The sequence below is a fragment of the Ruditapes philippinarum genome, unplaced genomic scaffold (assembly GCF_026571515.1).
Source record: "Ruditapes philippinarum isolate M1 unplaced genomic scaffold, ASM2657151v2 ctg375_1_1_1_1, whole genome shotgun sequence".
Taxonomy (NCBI): Eukaryota; Metazoa; Mollusca; class Bivalvia; order Venerida; family Veneridae; genus Ruditapes; species Ruditapes philippinarum.
In genome coordinates, this window is record NW_026858123.1 from 178,222 (window position 1) to 202,956 (window position 24,735).

The 24,735-nt window shown below is 32.9% G+C and overlaps 1 protein-coding gene across 2 annotated transcripts in view; it reads left to right on the plus strand.

The window, feature by feature from the left end:
* LOC132752188 (uncharacterized) overlaps positions 1-24,735 on the plus strand; it is a 44,977-nt gene that overhangs the window by 12,063 nt on the left and 8,179 nt on the right. For both annotated transcript variants that reach the window (XM_060742487.1, XM_060742488.1), the window contains exon 2: positions 20,217-20,251. In XM_060742487.1, the coding sequence (XP_060598470.1) occupies positions 20,222-20,251 (30 nt within the window). In that variant the 5' untranslated portion in view covers positions 20,217-20,221. The remainder of the gene's footprint in view (positions 1-20,216; positions 20,252-24,735) is intronic.

The following is a 24,735-nucleotide window of genomic DNA, read 5'->3' on the forward strand; positions in this document are numbered from 1 at the left end:
GACGGTCGTTCATGACGCTTTCTACCTCTGTTACGATTGTTTGGAGAGTATCATAAGTGACGTATGCACTACCAAGAACCTTTTTGATAGCTGTTTTGGTAAGACCGATTAATCTTTCCCACCAACCACCAAACCAGGGAGCGCGCTAGGGAATAAATCCCCACTCTGTACCATGGTTGTGTAACGTGTCTTTTACGGAAGTAGAATTCATTAATTTGCTGCTGCTTGAAAAGTTGTTCCGTTATCAGATATCATAACCTTTGGTAGAGATTTTCTGCTACTGAATCGCCGACACGCTTGTAAAAATGAAGATTCAGTCATATCTGAGACTACTTCTAGATGAACAGCTCAGGTCGAAGCACAAGTAAAAAGACAAATGTATGCCTTCTCACTTTTGTTTTTTCCTCGTACATGTAAAGCTCCAGTGAAATCAACTCCAATCACAGTAAAAGGTTGTGTATCTTGAACTCGTATTTTGGCAAAGGTGGTGGATCTGGCGCTGTTTACGGTCTTCCTGACACTCGGCGGCACTGGTTACACTTCCGAAGTAATTTCTGAATACCACTGGCGTATCGATGGAATCCAATATTTCTGGCGTATTTGGGTAATAAGTGCACTCGTACCTGCGTGTAAGTGTCTTTCATGGGCGTCTATAATTACAAGTTTCGTCAGTTGGTGGTTTGCCGGAAGCAGATATGGGAATCGGGTTTGCTCAGCAATAGGGGCGTTATGAATCCTACCACCACAGCGAATGAAGCCATTATTGTCAAGGTATAATTGTAGTTGCCTAACAAGCGTTTGGTTTTCCTTCCCTTTTATACATTAAACTAGCGCTATATTTTTTTGGGAAAAATTTAAAACCCTACTTCTCTGCCTTTGCAATTTTTTTTACGTTACGTAAAAAATTACTATTATTTAAATTTTCCCCCAGATCGGGAATGGGTTTAATGAATCTCTATATAGCTCCCCAAGAAGCTTTGGAACGGGTAAATTTTGATATCCCAAAGAAAATTGTGAACCCCAGGTTTTCATGGGAAAAAGTTATCTCTTGTTCTTCGGAGTAAAACATTTTTACAAAGCTTTTTGGTTTTCCCGGGACCGACTTCATCAGTTTTTAAACCCAATTTAGACCTTTCTCCCATAATCTTTTCTTTTAGAAAATTTAAATAGCTTTCATTTTCCCCCTTTTAACCCTGTTTAGCCGGTTTGCTCGGTTTCTGACAAAAATCCACCTTTTTTTTTCTTTAAAATTTATTTTTTCCCGTCACTTATTCGTTCAAAGGTTTCAAAATTCCGGTTTGGGTGCAGGCCCTAAGAAAAATTTTACGTCAGACCACATTTACGGAAAGCTTTTTTGGGATCGTCTGGGAAAGGGTGCAAAGTCTTGAAATAACCTTCACCCCTAAGTTCAACCTATAATGTCCCGAGGCTTCAAAAAATGCGAACGTTTCCCTGACATAAAACCGCAGATGGTCAACTTTAATGTTTTACGATCCATTTGGGCCAAAAGGGCGGACCAAAAAAATGAAAATGAAAATCTAGATGCCCCTGCAGCACTGTTTTTCCTTTACCGGGGGTTTTAAAAGCAAAAAGCAGTTTCCTTGAATTTTTCTTCTCGGGTATCTGGGTTTGGATTATAAGTTTAAAGGGTTTTTGCAAAGTTATACCATTGGTTTTTTTAAGGTTCCCTATCTGGTAGGGACGTGTCCCACTCGAACTTTTGCTTCCAAATATCTTGAAGTAGGATTTTTGCACGAACTGTGAGTGGGGTCAGGAAGCCAAGGGGTCATAAATCTTCGCTGTTTCCTTGAGTATGACACGTTTTGTCATAAATTGGGAAGTAGAAATGGTCTTCTGTGCTAAGAAAATCTGGTCTGATATCGGGTCCCATTTCATTCCAAGGATGTTAGTTATTTATCAGTTTCGGCTACTTCTTCCGCTTCCGCTAGGCTGCGCAGGGAACTGTTGTTAGAGCTCCAAGACCGTAAGTTAAAACCAGCAGATGTCATCAATTTACGTGTGTTCTGGAAGTAGTCAAGTAGAGTACTCTCGTCAGAAAAACTGGACATCCCGTTATCAACATATAAGTCTTTCTTAAGTATTGCACTCACCCAATTATGATCATTGGCACTCAGATGCTTGGTTAAAGTGGCATGAAGTATAAATGGTGAACATGTGGCACCAAAAAGCACGGACTTGAAACTGTATGTTGTAAGGTAACTATTTGGATCATAAATGTCGTTCAACCATAGAAATCGTGTGACGTCACGATCATTCTCGTTGCGTTGTATTTAAAGAAAAGCCTTCTCAATATCTGTGCAGACGGCATATCTGTGCTTTCTAAAGTTCACTAAAATACTTGTCAATTCGTTGATCTCAGGAGGGGTTGATTCAAGGCAATCATTAAGACTCGGTGAATTTTTGTTTTGACGACAACTACAGTCAAACACAATACGGATAGGGGTTGTGGCCGAATGTTTCTTAACTCCGTGATGTGGGATAAAGTGCACGGGACGCTCACTTGGTAAAACATTCACTTTCTCTATAAATCCTCTCTTTTCCTGGTCTTTAATTATGCCGTCGTACTTTTGTAGTAAAGGGGGGTCTTCACGTAGTCGTCGTATGGTGTTCTGAGTTCTTCTTAATGTGATGTTATAGTTGTCGGGTAAATTAGGGTGATCAGGTTTCCATGGCAACGAAGCAGTATACTGGTCATTTTCAAAGATCATGCAGTTCTTCTGATAATTATGCAAGTAGTCAGAAGCCTTTTCTTCTGCTGCGGGTAAAATGCCGATGGATTCCAATTTCCAGAATCGCTCAAGATCATCACAATCTGGTGCAGATGTAATAATATTCATAATGTAGCTCGTAGCTTTACTTGATGACGTCACCGGAAGTTGCCCGGAAAGAAGAAAACCAATCTTTGACTGGACAGCTGTCGGTCCGTCGCCCCGTATAATATGGTCTCCAATGAATTCCCAATATCTATCCGCTCCAATTAGTAATGAAATGTTGAATGTGTCAACTTCCGGTACTGGGTGGGCTAGTTTCAAACCTCGTAAATATGGCAAATTTTTGGCATCTCGTATTTGGTTACGTAAAGGTACAGCAATAGACGGCACAATTAGGACATCAATGGCTATTTTCTCTGAGTTCTCAGTTATCAGGTAAACTGTGGCGGTTTCAAAATGGCCGACTTTCATGGACTCCGCCCCGAATGCAGCCAGATGGACAACTTCAGACCCGCGTCTCTGTAATTGTAGTGTTTTGGCGAGTTCATGAGAAATAAATGAACGCTGCGCTCCTTCGTCAAAAGCACAGGCGTGACCGAAAGTAACCTCAGCATCAGCAGTCTTCAGTAATACGTTGTTTCTACTTTGTGTTGCAGAATGTAGAATAGCCGATTATGCACTGGAACCGGAAGTAAGATGCGTTGTTGCTTCACTACCGGAAGTAGGGACGAAACTTGGAGCCGATGTGTTTAGTGAGCTTCCGATACTCTGATCGCAAATGCTTGTATGGTGTTTCCGGTTGCATTTTCTACAACGGTATTTTGAGCGACAGGAAGCAACACTATGCTTGCCTCAACAGTTGAAACACAGATTCGTGCAATGAATTATGGCTTTTCTCTCCTTAGGATTTATGATGTTTTTACAGTCATTAGCAAAATGTTTGTCACTGCAGAATGGACATTGGGGGCGTTGTGGTATTTGTACTTCTTGTATATCTTGAAAACATTTCTTCTTTTGTGTTGGTCTTGTGCTGGTAAGGAAAGATGCAGTTGCCAAATGTTCATATGTAGTCTATTTTGGCTAGCCTGAATCTATTATATTTATTTCCTTCTTTAACGCTCTCCTTAGTTCCGGAAGTCGCCATTCACTCCCGCCATGGTCGCGTGTCATGATTCGCTTGATCACCGCCGGAAGTTTTTCAAGTATGACCGGTATAAGTAAATTTCCAAAGGACTCATGACCTTGACCTAGGGACTGTAGACCACGGATATATGCCTCCATCTTTTCTTGAAACGGTCTTAGACTGGACAGTTGGGAAGTTGGTCTAGGTAAATCCAGCAAACCTTGCATGTACGCATTTACAACTTTATGTGTCTGACCAAAACGTTCCTTGAGTAAATGTATAGCTTCTGAATAGTTTCCATGTGTAACATTCAAACCATCAATGACACTGGCAGCTTCGTCGAACAATAGAGTTTTCAGATAGCAAAATTTCTGCACCTCAGATAGTGACATGTTGTTATGTATACTTGATTCGTAACAGTTCCAGAATGTTTGCCACTCCAAAATGTCTCCAGTAAAATTTGGCAATGTAAGCTTCGGAAGTTTATGAAACTGTGATGCAGACTGAATTGAAATGTCACTTACGTTTTAAAATTTGCCATTGCTATTATTTTGGTTCCCAGAAGGGGTGGGGGTTTTATGGGTTTTTACATTTTGGGGGTCCTCAAGGGGGTTTTTTTTTCAAGATAAAATTTTTGGGGAAGGGGATCTCAACCAGGGGCCCCTGTTGAGCCTAAATCTTTCCAAAAGGGGTATCCGAATTTTCCCCAATAGTCCTCGTCCCGAGTTTTCGGTCACATGTCTACCCATCTACCCCGCACCAAATCTCCTCGTTGTCTCTTTCCCGCGCCATAAATTTTTTAAAGTACAGTTTCAAAACGGTAAATAAAGGGGCGTATTATCCCCGGGAATTTTTTCTTTAAATTTTCCCAAGTTGTTTGTGTTAAACACAGCCTTTTTTAACTTTTTTCTCTTCTTAATTTTTCAAAATACCATAATTTCTTTTTTTTCACCGGGACCAAAAAATTTAAAAGTGGTCAGTGAAATGAGAAGCAACTACTTTGCGTTGTGTCTAAAATTTTAATGTTTATTATTGGTAAAATAACAATGCAACGGAAATGACGTCGTATAAACTCTTCTTCCCGCCAACGTAACGTTGTCTGCTTGCCGTTCCCGCTAACGTAACGTCGTCTTTACGACAATAGGTAATGCAAGATAAGTTCAAATTATACACCTACTTCTGTCACGTTTTGTAATGAGATCTTTGTTCTTGAGATCCTTCAATAGCTCATATGTGTATCACCATTAAATTTTACATTGAACCAAGATGGATAGCCTGGTACCTGAAATATGTAGATGAAACGTTAAATTAACATGAATGGTTTTTATATATATGAATGTTTATGAAATGCTATAAATTAATAAAAATAATAAAAAGAATGGATATTAAAATTTAACTTAAAATTAATTAAATGAGTCTAGAAAAAAACCCATATAGGTAAAATTATCATTTTTATTTCAATATTTTAATCTATGACTGTTATATTTCCAGTTATTATCTATGACTTTAAATAATTGTATTTCCATCTCAATTTTCATTATGCATTACAATTATGATATTATTCATAAATGATTCTCTAATGGATAACTATGCAATATATCAAAACAATGATGTGCAAAGTAAGTGAACATATGTATATTAGTGTGATGTCTTTTTATCATAAACATGTTGCATTCATTAATAATGCCACTTCCAATTATCAGTTCATCATAGTCTATCATAAAACTTGTTAGTATTTTTGAAGTTTTTTCAAACATCATCATCAATGATGTATTATGTTGTGAGTTTCTTCCAATCACCTGTGCTTTGTGAATTGTCATTTGGTTTGTTTTCCATGATACCATTGAAACTGTGATTTTAAGGTCATTTATGTCCCTTTTCTATAAAAGAATTAATCTGTGACTGTATTCCATAAGATGTTGGGTGTGTAATTTAATGCCTTTTTTTCTTCTAAATATGTACCTTTGAAATAACATGTCCTTCAAACCACTCCACTGTGACTGACCATCATCTAGCATGAAGTTCATGGAAATGTTTCTTCCAACAAGCACTATTTTATCACTGTCATTTGATGGCAATGTTAAAGCACGGTGGATCAGTGCTTTCACATTCGCAAGCAATTGTGATACAATAAGTGGTTTGCTTTTTCCATTCACTTTTTTGACAATTTATATGCATCTTTATTTCCATTGAGTGTTTGATGTAAAACATTTTGACGAAAATGTAGCTGAGCTTTCAGTGCCTTCTTCTTATCATTCTCGTTTCTACACAAACAAAAGTTATTGTCTGCCTGTAAGTCTAATTGCCACAATCCCCATTCTATTATGTCTTCTGTGTGTTTTTCCAATTTTCTCTCTGAGCAATCTGTCTATATGTCCAAACAATGATTCTGAATATTTGTTGTGCATAGGTACAGCTTTTGTACCAGCCTGTATTTCTGATAAACAGCTTGCCCATTTTCCATCTCCAATGTAGTCAGTAAAAATGTTAACCATTAAATTTAAAATTGCAGGCAACATTGATCGTAGTATTAATGCCACATCACTATTATATTTTGACTGACTAAAATGACATCAGATTTACTTCTATGAATATTTTCATGGTGACGTTATTAATTAATGTATCAACCCTAATGCCTTGACACCAGAAAGAAAAAAATCAATATTAACATCATGTTTAACAGAAAGAAGTAATCTGTTTGAGGGTATTCTTTAAAAAATTTTCTTGCATAAAATACACATAACTTGCATTTTCAAAGAGAATATTGAATCTATTTCCATGATACCGTTGTATGGGCACCCATTTCATTTTGTTTTCTTGCTGAAAGTGATAAAATGTCCATAAACACCACTCTTGGCATCCCCACCACAAGAAAAAGCTTTACTGGCAGTGCGAATTAATCTCACTGTTCCAGATTCATGTAATCTAAAAGCTGAATTATATATTGGCACTTCTTTATCAAAATGACCAGTTTCAATGATTTTTAAACTTTCGCTCGCTGTTTCTGCAATATGTACAAGAGCATGGAGTCGACAAAAAATTATTTACTGCTGTTAAAGATTTTTGCTCTCTATCATTTAATAAATCCCAATTTTCTCCCATTTGGTTTTTCAAAATATCTGTCCTATACGATTGTAAAATGTCATTAAAATTTAACTTGTGTTGCTGCTCTGTCAGACATAGTAAAATTTATATATTTAAAGTAATTGATTTCCTTTTCTCATCATCACAATTGTGTCCGATTGTTTCAATATCATTAAGAATATTATCTTATGCTCCCATAGTGTCCTGTCCTGACTTTGTAACAATTTGTCTTAATCCTTATGTAAAATATTGCTTGTTTTCCGTTCTTACATGAAAACCTTTTCCCCAAATTTAGACATTTCGTCTGATAACAGACACAAATTTTCCTCATGTGTGTCCTCAGTACCTCTGCCAAATGTTTTTTGAGGTGATAAGCCTTTCAATATTCATGTTATTAACTGTTGAAACTGAAGGAAGACGATCTGGTTTTATGTTTACTAATTTTAAAACTCGAGAAATCACACGAGAAATATTGCTGCTAGTAACATTCATACTTAAAAGGTCAAATACACACTCTTTTGTTTCAGTTTTAAAACAATTTCTGGAATTGTTAATCATGTTTAAAGTCTTTTCATCATTGTTATTTTCTAAATGTTCGCAATATGATTGGAGGTTATTGTTTTTTTTCTTTAATTCACTATTTATTGTTAGTTTTCTCTAATTCACTAATTTCCTTTCTCATAATTTTAATACTTTCCTTTAAATTTTCATATTTTTAAGTCCATTCTTTTGTCTTTGTATATATGTCTTTGCGGATCTTAATTGTTTTACTAATCTATTTTTTTCCAATACTTGATTTGAAAGGTATCTTATTCTTTTCTTTTTTTTAATTTTTTCTATCACTTTTTGTGCCATTCTCGATTTTGTATTAAGTCTGCTTTTAACATTTTCTTTAAGGTTATGGTTTTCTTTTTGTAAATCAGCATTTTCCTTACAACATTTACCAAAATCTTTTGAAAGCCCAATAATGACATTATTGGCAATTTCAAAGTCTTCCGTCTTCAATTTATTTAATTTTTCACAGCATAGAAATGTTTGTTTTTAGATTTTTGCAAGTTCTTGTATTGGTTTATTATCTTCACTATTTTCTTTTTTAAACTAAATTTAGTTACATGCTGTTTTGATTTTTCCATTAGTCATTTCAAACAAAAGTCTTTCCATCTTTTTTCAAAATTTTTTTATCAGGTCACCAACAGTAATATCCATTTTATTTACCTTTTAATTTTGCTACAAGTAACTCTCTAACTACTACTGTCACTGTTGCTTTGATATATTTCCTGAAATTTAAAATTTATTTCAACATGCACCATATTTTCAATATTAAATCTAGTGCTAGACAGTTTTGCCAAGTAATCTTAAAATGCATCAATGAATATATGTTTGGACAAGTGTAATAAAATATGAACCTTGAAGCAGCACCCGTCCAGTTTCATGCTTATTTTCATGAAAATGTATTTAAAAGTACCAAAAGAATGCAATTTACACATTATCAATGGCACTTACAACCCATGTAAGCTACCAAAAAGAGGTCAAAATATAAAAAAATCCCCTGACTGCATAATTGACGCAGTAAAAATATAGTAAGACACACCATCTTAATGAGCTACACATGTAAGTCATTTCAAAATCAATCATTGCCTGTATTAATTATAATAGGGAAATTAAAGCAGACAGATAAAATGCTTTTGTGCCAAACAAACAAGAAACATTCAATTGATTTTCAATAAAGAGGTTATATTTGTAGTTAAATTAAAATGGCAGAACCCAAATAAAAATGGCTTGGAAATTTGACTGATAGGTATAGAAATATATATATATATATCTAATTTTTAATTGTTTTTTTTTAATTGTTTTGCATTTTATTTCCTTTCATTTTTATTTTCATCGTCCATTTGTGGTTTGAGGGCACCCCCCTTCCAGGTATAAAGTTGTGACAGGTCATTTTCAAGTAATGGGAAGATAAACAATATTAGATAATAGGCAATTAAATATGGCGGACAGTGGTTGCGTTTTTTTCAAATCTGTTGAAGTAAAATTGGAGAGTTTAGGCTAAATTGTACTCAAAGTGTTTAAAAACGGTTTGTTAGGAATATATTGGAATTTTATAGTGACCTGAAAGGCTTATGAATTAAATATTGTGTGAAAATGGAGTTAACTTCAGTTGTTTTAGTACTCGTACATAACAATTTTGAAATACTGAGCGAGCGGGAAAGTATGACTAACTAGCTTGGGTTCCAACGCCTGATGAATCCCAGGCTTTCTCTAACATGTATTTTGAGGGGAAAAAGGGAATTTCAATGCAGCAAAATTGACAGTTCTTTGTTATTTACCCTGAGGCCCTCTTATCAAAAAGAGAGTGGTATAATGAAAACAGTCCCTCTCAGAGAATACCAATACACAGCATGACTTGAGATTTTCCTCTTCAATAAAAGTATTCTCTTTATACACAGGATTTTAATATTGAAATCATGAATAAAGTTATCAAATTTATCTATTTTATGAATAATATTTAATTATTTATATCTTTACATCATGACACTGTTGAATACTAAATTATCACAGTATATTGTTTTAAAATAAATTTATTTATATTCTCTTTTAATATTGAACATGAGGAATTGTGTCTAAGTTATATATTTTAAAAATAATATTTTAGCTTAAATACAAACCTTTCCTTAATTTGTTTGAGCTTATGAAAAAAATGTTTATATTGATACAAACTAAATTAATTGGGCCAGGATTCTCACAATTATTTTCCCATTTGTACACAAGAAAATTGAAATACATGGCCATTGAAAAAAAAAACGTTTAAAACACTTATTTAATCATCCATTGTGGAGCATATTTAAATATAACCTGATTAATTCTATAAATTTGATATCAAGGGGTATTATTTTACACTTGCAGTTAAATACTGGTAAATAAAAATATGATTACAATATATATTTTTTTTAATTTAAAAGCTTTAAAATGATATCACATAAAATGTTAAAACTGCTGATTTTAAAATTTACTTATTTATATTCATGAATAGGCCACATATTCCCAAAGTTTTTTTCTTACAGCAGCTAAACAATAGATGCCCCCCTTGTCACTCGATATGCAAATATCTAATAAACCATTTAGGTGTCACCTTCCCTTGACCAGCCTGGTCTTATGATCTAGTGCACTAGAAGTAAACATGGTGTGCACTTCTAGTTCAGCTCTAGTGCACTAGAATTGCACAAGGGTGGGAAGTTTAGTGTGAACTCAGCTGTATTTCCACTCGCCGTCCCGGCTCGTGAAAATATGTGGCATTTTATCATGTTTCGTGAAAATATATTCCATATTTCACGAAAAACGAAACAATATCCTCTTAGTATTGGCCTTTTTACGCATTGTTTATATGAATAGATACGTAAGAGTTTTTAATTTTTGGTGCAGTAGATAAATACTGACAATATAATTTTACGGAAAAATATGAATTAATTTCATTTGACGTTTATTATCTTGGATTCACAAACAACACAAACAAAAACCAAATAAGTCCAAAAATAAGAAAATAAATTAATTACGAGAAATCAATTTTGATTTGAGTTTTATGATGTTTGTTCATGTTATAAAATTATGTAGATGTAGAAAGAAAGTTGGATTTTTTAAATTTAATATACTGTACACTGTCATTGAAGTTTTCTTTCATCGCCATTAAACATCATACACGTGGGATTAACACATGGTTACTGTCAATAAATGTGGGTGCGAAAATGTTATGACAACACTTGTTTGCACGTAAAATAATCTACATGGCTATACAATGTCAATGTTGTTAAATTGTGATAATATATTTTGAAATACTAGTACTAGTATATGTTTTCTCTGAAAATCGGGAATTGATGATCTTTATGAAACATAAATATTCATACAAAATATATAAATGTAACGTATTTATTCTGTACTCTGTTCAAACTGCAATATTGATTATAAAAATCTATTTAAACGATATATTTGATATTCAATAAGTTACTTTCGCCAGGTTAACAATGAAAGGGAAGATATATGTCTCACATTATGCAAATATAAGAAGATTAAATCATCTTAATGATAAAAAAAATCAACCAAAACCAATGAAGTTTTCATAATATACGTCTACAAACTGAATTTCAATTTAAACGCTACATTTAATATTTTTACTTTCATTTTCTCTCGCTCACAGTCGTCCGAATAAGTCCGAATAAATTGATATAAACAAAATGATTATTTTAAAGAAAAAAAGTCAATCATTTATGAAAAATACGTCTACAAACTGCAAAATTATTATCAATTTCAATTAAAATACTATAAGTCATATTCGTATTTTTCGGTGTGGGCAAAAGGAAGATCGTTGAACTTGAATATAAAAATCATGCAAATAAATGGGGTATAAATCATTATAATGATTACATTTGACAATAAATATTATTAATTTCTGATAATTTACGTCTGCAAACTGCAATATTAGCATAAATTCCAATTAAAAAGCTTTTTTGGATTTCTTATAAGTCACTTTCGTACTTATCAATGTGAGCGAAAGGAAGATCTCAGAACTTGTGTATAGAAATTATGCAAATAAATGGCGATTAAATCAATATTATGATTATTTTTTGATAATAAATATAATATGTTTCTTATATTATTCGTCTGCAAGCTGCAATTTTATTGTAAAATTCTATCAAAATGCTATAATTTATATCTTTAAAGTCACTTTCGCTTACTTTCGTCAAAAAAGTCACTTTCCTATTTTAGGCAAACCCCGATGCGTGTGTAAACCACGTGGTGTAAATAATGCATTTTCGTTGGATGTTGATTTTCTTTAGCGAGAACTTTAGTCACGTGTCTAAATATAAGCATTTCTGTCATTATAAATTATTTCATCACGTATTTTTTTCATAATTATTATAAATTAATTATAGTGTATATAACTCTGGAAGCCGTGGAGGGAAATTTGAAATTAAGATTTAAAACTTAAAACTTATTATTTAATTCTTAATATTTAAAATTTAATTTCTTAATATTTAAAAATTGTTTCTTAATACTTAAAAATTAAGAGCAGAATACATAAGACGCGGGTATTTGAATTCAACGGTCTCTTGCAAAAGGTTGTTACACGAAGAAAAACTGGCAAATTCGGTGTAGCTGCTTACAGGTAATTGCCATTTTTATATAAACATTAAACATTTGTCTAAAATCAAGGCTTTTAATTTAAGATTTACAATACCTAAATCCCCAAGGGCAGCATGTCCAGTCTGATTGATTGCAATGCTTTTTTTATAGCAGACGCTGTGAACTGCATCAAAATGGATAAAAAAACCCGCTAAATGTGACATTGACCTTTGAGATGGGTCTTATGTATACGTGTGACACACCTTGTCATGGCGGTGAACAATTGTATCAAGTTTTATATTCCCCTCAGCAAAATTTTGACCTTTAACCCCTACAATCTGGGTCGGATTGTCTTTTACAATAAATAAATAAATAAACCCGCCAAAGCAAGTCCTCACCATGAAATTAAATGTGTGTGTGTGCGTGTCCTAGTGTGATTCAAAAAAAATTTTCTTGTATAAAAAGTCCAACTTATTTTACTTCCTTCGCTACTCGTATTTTCGCTGCCGCTACTTGTGGCCGAATGGTTTCCCGCGTTCATTTAATGATAAGATTTAAGTATTAAATATTAAGAAATAAATTTTAAATATTAAGTTTTAATTTGAAATGTCCCTCCAGGGCTTCCATATGTATCTGACATACAGTTAAATTTTAATAAAATGCTAATTTAAGAAATGGATTCCTCACGAAAAAAAAAATTAAGTAATACGTTAACAACTATTTACGAAATATATGACGAAACAAAGAAATGCCTCGTGCTTCTTATAGATGATTCCAGTTGCAGAAGGCGGTTGGGCATATGTCACCTCATACAGATAATTTTAAGCGTTGTGATAAATTTGTCTTCATGGCATTTAAAATAATTTAAGCTCGACTATACGAAGTATACGGAGAGCTGTCCTACTCGCCCCGGCGTCGGCGTCCGCTTCCAGATTTCAGATCAAAGTTTTGGCGCAGTAAAATATTTTCACTAGAACTAAAAAAATTTTCCTTTCTTAAGATATTAACTTTAAACTTCAAATATATGTTCCTTATCATCAACCATATCTTACGTGACAAGGTACATAACTCTAACACAAATATTTTCAGATTTATCTCTCCTTGAACATAGAATTTTCCTACAAAATATCATTTTTACTGTAACTTCTTTAATTCATAAGAGATCATCTTCATACTTCAAATATATGTTCCTTATCATCAACCACATCTTATGTGACAAGATTCATAACTCTAGCACCAATATTTTAATATTCATCTCCTCTTAACCCTTTACCTCATATACGCGAAACAACGCACTTTCGACACCCCCCTTTTTAGGCCTGAAAAAGTAAAATAATGTCCTATTTGGGCCCGAAACACATGTTTTCGTTTGAGAAATGTTGCTTAAAAAGTGAGCACTTTTTCGGCGCCGTCCCCCATCCAAAAGATACGCCAAGAAAATTTTGGACTAGTGAGAGGTTAAAAATGACCCCAGGTCGATCATAAGGTAACGTGTAACCAACGCTGAAAAGCCTTTGACTCTATCTCCATCCCTTCAGAAGTTGCAGCACTTTGAAATAAATTTTGATGGAAAAATCGTGGCAAAATAATGAATTTTGGCAATTTTAAGATGTCCCCTTGTTGCCACAGGAAATTTAAGACTGAGCATGTCGTTACAAAGGCAATGGTCCAGTCAACATTTGTGCCAAGTTTGATTAGTATTGAAGCACTTTTTATAGTTTCATAGCAGTTTGAACTTGTAACAGGAGGCTTTTCAGTGAAAACGGCCATTTTTCACAATATGCTCACGAGGGAAAGGGTTAAACTTGGATTTTCTTAAAAATATCAAGTTTTACTGTAACTTTTTTATTTCTTAAGAGATCAACTTCGTAATTCAAATATATGTTTCTTATCATCAACGACATCTTATGTGACAAGGTTCATAACTCTAGCACCAATATTTTTAGATTTATCTCCTCTTGATCTTAGAATTTTTCTTACAAGTATCATTTTTAGTGTTACTTCTTTATCTTTTAAGGGATCAACTTCATACTTCAAATATGTGTTCCTTATCATTAGCCACATTTTATATGACAAGGTTTATAACTTAGCACCAATATTTTTAGATTTAACTCCCCTTGAACTTAAAATTTTCCTTAAAAAATATTACTTTTACTGTTACATCTTTATATCCTAAAGGATAAACTTAATACTTCAAACATATGTTCCGTATAATTAACCACATTTTATGTGACAAGGTTCATAACTCTAATACCAATTTTGCAAGAATTATCCCCCGTTAAGTTATTTTTATTTGAAAAATGTTATTTTTTATTTTAATTTCTTTAGTTTTAAAAGCATTCACTTCAAACTTCAAAAACATATTCATTATTATCAACCAGATCTTATGTGACAATGTTTATAACTCTTGAAGCAATATTTTTAGATTTATCTCCCTTTGAACTTAGACATTTCTTTAAGAAATTTTATAACTTCTTTACTTTTTAAGGTATCTACTTCAAATTTCAAATATATATTTCTTATCATTACATACAAGTTGTGTGACAAGGTCCAAAACTCTAGTGTGACTTTTCCAGAAATAACCCATTCCCCGCTTGAACTTGAAATCTTGGAATTTATGTTAACAACAATAACGTTAACTTCTTGTCATAAGAAGAAATATATTTATATCAAAATTGATTTTTCTTTCATAATTTTGTCTTCTTTACTGCGTCCAGTATTTAATTAGTCGAGCTACGCTGTCTCCTGTGACAACTCTTCTTGTATAAAGCAATAGCACCTTAATTCGACAAACCCAATAATTCGACACCTGTTTACAAAAATCATGAAATCTCAAAATTAAGCGTTTTAACTGATATTTTGATCTATATTTATGTCTATCATTCATTTGATGACGTCATGAAAAAATTTCAGACCACATAGGCACCGATTTTGCTGAAATTTATAATGTAACAGTTAAAATACTTCTTAATGTTTGACTAATTATGCTGTTGTTAACTTTTTAAACACACTTATTGAAGTTGTTCTCCAAACCGGACCTTCAACAGCTTGTCTAGTGTTAAATTTCCCGCCAATGAGTTAGCGTCGAACTTTACAAACCAAACTGAAAAGGAGGTTCGTTAATTCGACACATGTGTCAGAATGAAACCAATTTAGAACTAACTTAAATCAAACTGACCAAATATCGCCCCGTTAAAGCAAAAAGGTACCAAGTGACATTTTCATGTTTTCGAGAAAATCGCGTTTAAAGATTGGAAGTTCCATATCAAATCAGGTTTTTATAACCTATCAGAGCAATTTCACATATATTTAGATAATATTTACATGTACATGCTCAAAAAGTTGGAAAGCTTATATATTACTAATTAGTATACTAATAATTAATCAATTAAAGAAAATAGTTCCTTTTTGCACTACCGACAAATGCAAGAAGGTACCATATGATCGCTTGGCCCATGTTTGCATTGTATGATTTTAAACATTTGCTGTCAAATATATCACAATAAGGTACCATATGGCAGTTGGCACTTTTTTGTCCCAACAATATTAACAAAAGGCATCATTTGGTTAAAGTTTTATTATACAATGATGCAAAAAATAATCTGAAATTATTGTGTTTTCAGTATATATCACACTGCATGTTTTGAAAGTCTTCCTGACGTGATCAATCTTAATGCCTATAGATGTCAAAATGTCTAACAATATTTGTTTTTAAAAATCAGAATCATTCTCATGTGATTCCATCGTGACATAATTATACAAGCATTATTTTCTTTGCCCCTTCTAAAGTAAAATTATCACTCCTTTCTGTGATTGACCCAATAGAAGAAATTTGTGGATGATCAATCTTAAATTTGGAACTTGTGATAATATAAAAGAAGAGACGCAGTAACGAATCAATTTCTGTTTTTTCCCCTGCATGAATCTGAAAAAATAAATTTGACTCTGGCAAATAGAAAATAGAAAATGGTTTTTATTAAGCAGGAAGCTATTTCTATTTCACATGCCCCTCTTTCCAATATTGGTTTTATCCCAAACATAACATATAACATTTTTGTCTCCTTAGGAATAAACTGTCAAGTTGTGTAGCAAAAGAGTTTCCTCAAATAGTAAAGCTCACTCACTAATGAGAAAGGGGTTGTTACGATGACCTTGAGATCAAAACATGCAACATAAACGCATGTGTCACTTTTTGCTCCAGCTTTCTTTTTAGCCTTTTCTTCTTGTGCATTTCCTTCTGTTTTTGATATTCAATATATTTTTCCTTGACCGTGCCATCTAGTGTGCCTACTGTCTTCTTCTATTGTACAGTGTACATAATGAACATTGGTCTTTCTTTGGTTTGTAAAATGATAGATTGTAATTTTCACAAAAGATCTTCCTATACGCATGCTGCTTAAAATTTATTTTCTTCTTTTCACATACAATAGTTTACAGTTTCCACATCTTTTAATGTTTAAGTCATGGGATAGGTATTGTTTCTTTCAGTTTTTTTCTTGTATCATGAGATACCATTTAGGAAACTACTCTCTATGCTGTTACACCAATTTTTTAACTGTATCAAAATCTAGTTTATTTGCAGATGTACGCTTCCCTGTCATGTTTCTCCTTCCATATACCTCATGTTTCTTGTTGGTAAGAGTATAGTCAATTGCTTTTTTTTATACGTCCAATGTAAAGAAGTCGTTTATACACTATTTTTATCTTCACTCTGTTATAACTCAATTTAAAACAGAAACAATACTCTGGGATAAATTGTTATATTTGATGTCCTTATCAACATCTAGATGTGTATTCATTGAAAAGCTAATAGGTACCAAGCAATATATAAAATATAAATATATATAAAATAATCTTTAGGGTAGTAAATTCTTTGTGTGCAGAAAGGGACCATGTGACACATGGTTCCTTTTGCATTAAAAAAGTGCTAAAAACTTATAAAGTCATTCAATGCAAAAAGGTACTATGTGACTCTTGGTACCTTTTTGCTCAAACTGGTAAGCATATGGTACTTTTTTGCATTACTAAATGGAAAAATATTTACATTGTACCTTTTTACATAACCTTTATGTCGATAACTAAACATGATACTACAGAGATATTTCTACAAATTAAAGATAACATTACAACATAATAAAAAATGTTAAAAAGTCATTTTTTGCCAAAATGTCGCTTGGTACCATTTTGCTTTAATGGGGCGATATGACATTCCATGTACGTATATTGTATTTGACTGTGGACGAATAAGTATAAATTAGAGAATATAAATGTTACTTTGGGTGGTGGGTGGTGGTTGGTGTTGGTGAGTGAGTGGGTTTGTGGTGGTGGGCGGTTGGTGTTGGTGGGTGTTGGTGGGCGGTGGGTGTTGGTTGGTGTTGGTTGTGGGTCGGTGTTGGTGGTGTTGATTGTTGGGTTTGTTGTTGGTGTTGTTGTTGTTACAATAAATATATATGGTCATTTAATGCACAATTCTGAGAAAATTCAGTAATTTAACCTTCAAGGTCAAGGTCATTAAAAAGCCCAAGTCAATTTGGGTTTGATAAACAACAAGGTCTTGTCCTTAAGAATGTTCTGTTATAATATGAAGTTGATCCCTTCAATACTAGTAAAGTTACAGCCAGTTACAGCCAAAACAATGAAAAATTTAATAATTCACCTTTAAAGTCAAGGTCATTATTGAGTGAAGGTCAGGGTCTGTCTTGGTTATCTTTGAAAATATTATGTATAAGTTTGAAGACAATCCATTCAAAAATAACAAAGTTACAGCCAAAAATACCCCAAAAAATGAAAATTTCAATAATTTGACCTTCATAATCAATGTCATTTATGAGTGAAGGTCAATGTTTGCCTGGTTATTTTTAAAGGATATCCTTGAAGATTATAATATTTAAGTTTGAAGACAATCCATTCAAAAATAGCAAAGTTACAGCAAATAATAGCAAGAACAAGCAAAATTTGGACTTTTGAAGGTCAATGTCATTTATGGATGAAGGTCAAGGTTAGTGTGGTCTTCTGTAAGGTCTTGTCCCAAGGGTTTTTGTGGCCAAGTATAAAGACAATACACCAAGTACTAAAAAAGTTATTATCCATGTAAAAGTTTGCGGACGTCAACGGCAACGGCAACGCCGCCGGCGACTATAACAATACCTCTACCTTTTTTCAACAGCAGGGACTTGGCGCACAAGCCAATAAGCGTGGTCATAATAATTAATGAACAGATTGACAAAGTTAACTATTTAACAAGAGCAAAGCTAGGCGGAGCCCTATATGCCCGAAAATGATTTTTTTAAATCAAGATAGACATTTGAAAGACAAGGAAATTAAATAAAGTATTACCTCCTTCAAATAGCAATCCTCCAATAAAGTTTGAATATTGTGGGCCAAATGGAACTTAAGTCATGCTCCGGAAACTGTTTACAGTTTTAAGGTAATAGTGACCTTGACTTTTGACATTGTGATCTCAAAATCAAATGGGGGTCTTCTACCCAATATGCACAATCATCCTATGAAGTTTGAACATTGTGGGCCGAATTGAACTTAAGCTTTACTCCAGAAGCTGTTTTCAGTTTGAAAGTAATAATGACCTTGACCTTCGACCTTGTGACCCAAAAATCAAAAGGTTTTTTTACCCAATATGCACGATCATCCTATGAAGTTTGAACACTGTGGGCCAAATGGAACTAAAGTTATGCTCCGGAAACTGTTTTCAGCTTAAAGGTAATAGTGACCTTGACTTTTGACCTTTTGACCCTAAAATCAATAGCGATGTTTTACCTAATATGGACAATCATCCTATGAAGTTTGAACACTGTTGGTCAAATGAACTTAAAGTTATGCTCAGGAAACTGTTTTCAGTTTTAAGGTAATAGTGACCTTGACCTTTGACCTTGTTACCCCAAAATCAAATGGGGACTTCAACCTAATATGGACAATTATCCTATGAAGTTTGAACACTGTGAGCCAAATGAAACTTTAGTTATGCTCCGGAAACTGTTTCCAGTTTTAAGGTAAAAGTGACCTCGACCTTTGACCTTGTGACCTAAAAATCGATAGGGGTCTTCTACCCAATAGAGACAATCATTCTATAAATTTTGAATATTATGGGCCAAATTGAACTTAAGTTATGCTCCAGAAACCAAATTGCTAACCTACGAACGGACGCCAGGGGGTATTACATAATATGCCCGAAATTCTTTAGGGCATATAGAAATATAAAAAAAAAATAAAAATAACTTTTTGGCGTATGTGCAGTTGCATAGTTTATTATGTTTAAATCTATCTATTTCGATTATCGTATAGCTTTTTTACAGAGCCACGTACGGAGTCATATACAAAAAGTTTAATATGATCAGTAACTTAAAGATCCTGTATGTTTCGGATTGATATTGTGAAAGTGTGTATACCACACTTGCAAAAATTATATATGTATATAATTATGCAAATAAGACAATTTTCAAACATCCAAGAATATGTAAAATGTGTGCTTCAAATTTTTGTGCACATTATATTTTATCAATAAATTACATGCATGGAAAATTTGACTTTATTTATAGAAAATAAATTTCTAATTACCTTTCTTTATTTACATGAAATGTTAAATTGGGTAATATCTTTATAAGTAATGCTTAATTGAACTCACAATATTGACTAATCTTAATTTGAGCATCATATTTATGAAATAAAACCATGACAAAAATGTGATCTTTAAGGTTATAGGTTATATACAAAGTTTTGAAGAAATTAATTTTCGAGCGATTGGTGAAAAGGAATCAAAAAGTTAAAACGCATCAACATATAGTTAAATATCTATCAGTGTGCCAATTTGAATTACTAGAAACGTTACCAATAAAGATTTCAGGTTCATTAAACAAGCTTTTTAGCTCAATCTTCAGAAGAATGGAAGTAAAGCAGTTGTCGTGATCCTTTCACTTCGAACTTGAATCACCATCTTTTGCTTTTGGGTCCAATTTTAAACGCAGATAACAGTATTTTTTTCTCAATAATACACCTTTGAACCATCTAACTGAAGTATGAAAGTGAAGTTTTATGACACATAAGGCTCATGTTGTGGTTTAATTCTTCCCATTGATAAAATGTTGACGTTTTCGGTTATAGTTAACTTATTTCAATACTATCAAACATTATTTAATGTCTTGCAGGTATCATGGCACAGTGCGGCCAAAGTGAAGAGAAGGTAAGTGAAAGTAACTAAGATTCCAGTTTGCTTTTTACAGTAGCGAATGAAACAACCATACTTGCTAAAACTATGTTTTGAAACCATTTCCATTTCCTAGTCTGTATACAAATCTGGAAAGGATGATACATACCTCAACCACGAACGTGTATTCCTAACAGCTTGTGTTGTGATGATAAATTCATTGCTTATAGTTTTCTGAATATTGTCGATTTTTAGGATCATTGGATGTCCGTCGTCTATTGTCCGTCCACATAAGTTCCTTAACACTCTGTCACATTTTTGCATCAATTATCACTCAAATTGGTCAGGGTGCGTGTCGCAGTGATTGCTCGGACGAGTTCGAATATGGATAATCTCGGATGAAAATCTATGTAACATGAGCAAAACATAGAAGAATCTAGATGATTTCCAGTTCAAGTTTGATATGTGTCACTTGGGGTTAAAAACTAGGACACAGCCAAAATATGAAAAAAACCAAAAAAACAAAAAAAACAACAACAACAAAACATAAAAGCATTGTCAACACTTTAAGGGCTACTGTTACGATCAAAATATTTTGATAATTGGTCGGAAAGGTTGTTTTCATTATTTCAGGTCAAGTTGGAAAAAGGGTCACCTGGGGTACTAAATATAGGGGACAAAGTCCAAATAAGGCTAAACCTTCTTAACATTCTTGAAGAATCATTTTCAAGATTATTAATATGATATTTGACATATTGTCAAAAATGAATGTGTTACCTTGGGTCAAATTTAGGTCACATAGCCCAATTGTAGAAAAAACCTTGTTATACGTTAGGGTAACTATCCTGGAAACTGGTCAGGAAGGTTGTTTTGATGGTTTATAGCTTAAGATTAAGATCAGCCCAATATTGAAAAACCGTGTGAAACGCTGTAGAGGTAACATTGTCAGCCCAAATTTGCCAGAAAGGTTGTCTGGGTGATTTCTAGCTCAAGTGCTGCAAGTATGAGTCATTTGGGAATAAAGCAAGGTTATACAATCCAAATATGCAAAACCCTTCTTAACACTACTGAATTATAAACAACTTTAGCCCGCCTATTCTCGAAATATTTTAGAAGAATTGTTGAATGATTTCTAGCCCAAGTTTGATATGGGTCATCTGGGATAAAAACACTAGGTCACACACACAGCCGATATATAAAACCTTTTTCACACTTAGAGGTTACATTTGCAACTTAAATATCCTGGAAATTGGACAGGAAAATTGTTTCGATGATTTCTAGCTCAAAATTAAGTATGGGTCATCTGGGGTCAAAAAATAGGTAGAAAAACCTTGTAAGCGCTTTAGAGAAAGCATTTTTAGCCCAAATATCCTGAAAATTAGTCAGAAATGGCGTTTTGTTGATTTTGGTCAGTTCGAATATGGGTTATCTGGAGTTAAAAGCAAGGTCACAAAGCCAAAATGTTGACATTTTCAGCCTCACTTTCCTTGAAATTGGTCAGTAAAGCTGTTAAGATAATGTCTAGCTTAAGTTGGATTATGGAACGTCTTTGGATAAAACCAGTATCATATAGCCTAAATTTTGGATAAAAACCTTTGTTAGTCCCCTACCGGTTTAACCGGAGGGGACTTTAGGTTTACCCTCCGTCCGTCTGTCCGTCTGTCTGTCTGTCCGTCTGTCCGTCTGTCTGTCTGTCTGTCAGTCCGTCAGTCCGTCCGTCCACAAAACTGGATCCCGCGATAACGCAAAAAGTACTGAAAATATTTTTATGAAACTTGATATATGGATAGATGGCAGTATGGAGATTATGCACGTCTTTTTTTTTCTTCCTATGTTGAAAATTCTGGTTGCTATGGCAACAAATAGTCTGAAAATATGGCAAATTTAACACATAAACTGGATCCAGTGATAACTCAAAAAGTACTGAAAATATTTTCATGAAACTTGAAATATGGGTAGATGGCAGTCTGGAGATTATGCACATCTTTTTCTTTTCTTCCTATGTTGAAAATTCTGGTTGCTATGGCAACAAATAGCCTGAATTTCAAGATTTCTGATTTAAATTTTTCAGCTTTTTCACTATATGTTCTTTATTTCTTAAGGTGGTTTACTTCAAACTTTAAATATAAGTTCCTGGTCATCAACCACATCATATGTGACAAGGTTTATAACTCTAGCACAAAAAATTATCAATATTACCTCCCTTGAACTTAGATTTTTTAGGGGAAAAAATGTTGTCTTTTTTAAATAACTTCTTTATTTCCTAATGTATCTACTTCAAACTTCATATATATGTTTTCTTATTATCACTCGACATTTTTGAGAAGGTTAAATACTCTAGCAAGACTATTTCCAGAATTATGTCCCCCTTGAACTTAGATTTTTTTCGAGAAACTGGTATTTTCACTCCAACTTCTTCATTCCTTATAGGATTTACTTTAAAATCCCACATCGTAATAATATGACAAGGTTGTATAAAACATAATTTCCTTACTAAGCATGGAAACTTAACACATTACTGTGATATAGACAAACTTATTTTATTATGTTTTGTGATCGATATTTTCAAATACAGACTTCATCCTCAAATTCATTATAAATGGCAATACACAGGAGTGTATGACAATAATTAAAGAACTTTTTGAGGGACCGGTAGGGGACTACTGTATTGCCCGCAATACTATCAAATGCTTGTTCATACTGTAGAGGTAATATTTTCAGACCAAATATCCTGGATATTTGCCAGAGGTTGCTATGTTTATTTCTTTATTTGAATATTGGTCACGATTGGTAAAAAACTAGACCACAGAGCCAAAAAATGGGATATAATCTTGATAATGCTATAAATGTATTATTTCAAACCAAATATCCTGGACATTTGTCAGCAACGTTGTTAAAATGATTTCAAGCTTTAAATGTGGGTAATCTGGGTCAAACTAGTTGACACAGCCATGATAAGGTAAAACTTTGTTTTAATTAGGACTTTTTCAGATGCCGATATGAACATTATGATATCAGTTTAAGATTTAAACATTTTATCTGCTTTTCATCTAGGACAAGAATATTTTTTTTGGCCCAATTTTCATTCATAGAGTAATTGTTCCATAAAGTGCCTTAATTATCAGGCGATGATGTCAGTGACATGTTTTATTTCATATGTTCATATTATAGTACGTGAAAAAAATCATTACTTGAAAATATGCTACAGTTTGAGTACAAGTACATTGTTGAAAACACCAATTATTGGTCTTTAAATGATAAAAAATCAAAGGAAAACGTACAAATAATATTATACCCAGACATTCAGAAGCAGAAAATATTATGCCTAAAAGTAATAAAAAAAATCAAAATGCTATAATTACAAATATTTTTTTCTTTTTTTATTACCTCCTTTAACATTAATAATATGAAAACCCACACAGTAATTCACGATATGTTCAATGTTTTTAAAGTCAACAAAATGAATCGGATGCTACATGCTAAATATCTATAATCTGCACATTGTAGTTTGGAACAAAAACTTTCAAGACATTTATATTACATTAATATGTGTACATGAAAATTGTGCGAAACAGCCCCACCCTCACAAGTGAAATAGTTTGGAGTTGATTCATGATACATGACAAAAAGCTAAAGTCTGGGCATTGTAGATTAACATAAAAATACACTCTTGTAAATAAATTTCCTTTCTAAGTGACCCCTTTGGCAGAGATAATATTGACCCCAGGAGCATTTATATATAATAATTTGTCATTTTGCACAAGACTTAAATCAAAATCAATAATACAATTAATGCATAAACAATCTTCAATACTATAATAATGACATAGATAGATATGAAAGTTTGCATTATTATATACAACGTACATGTATATAACCAATATAAATAGCAGATGGACAAATCTATTATCTGTAAATAAGAATTCAATCATTTCATTCATGAATTCGTAACATTCAGATATAAACATGACATCAAGATACACATAATAAAAATAATGATAATAATACTACTACTAATAATAATAATAATGGTTATTATTTTTTATTGTTATTTTCATTATGACCATTTTTATTTTTATACAATGAGCAAAGATAATGAATATAATATTGTCTATCTATATTAGGCAAATTAAATAAAATTATATTTATTCATTATGAAAGGACAGCTGCTGTAATCTAAAAACAAAAACAAACAAAGAAAAAAAACAACAACAAAAAACCCTGCTGTAAGATGATCTCGTGATTTGGAAAATAATGGTATTGCCAAAAATATAAAACTATCAGATGCATAATTCATTTAAGCAAACAATGATATATAAACCAGTGCTGGTATGTTTGATTGAAGATACGAACATTCGTTTGATTATCACGGCATTTCGTCTAAAGTATGATTATTAATTAGTCGCGGTTTAATTTTTTTTAATTTCGCTCAATCGGAACTAAATTATTTATCTTTCTGTCTTCAAAAACTAAGAAAATGAAATATGTAGCATTCGTCTTACACGTGACATTTTTTTTAA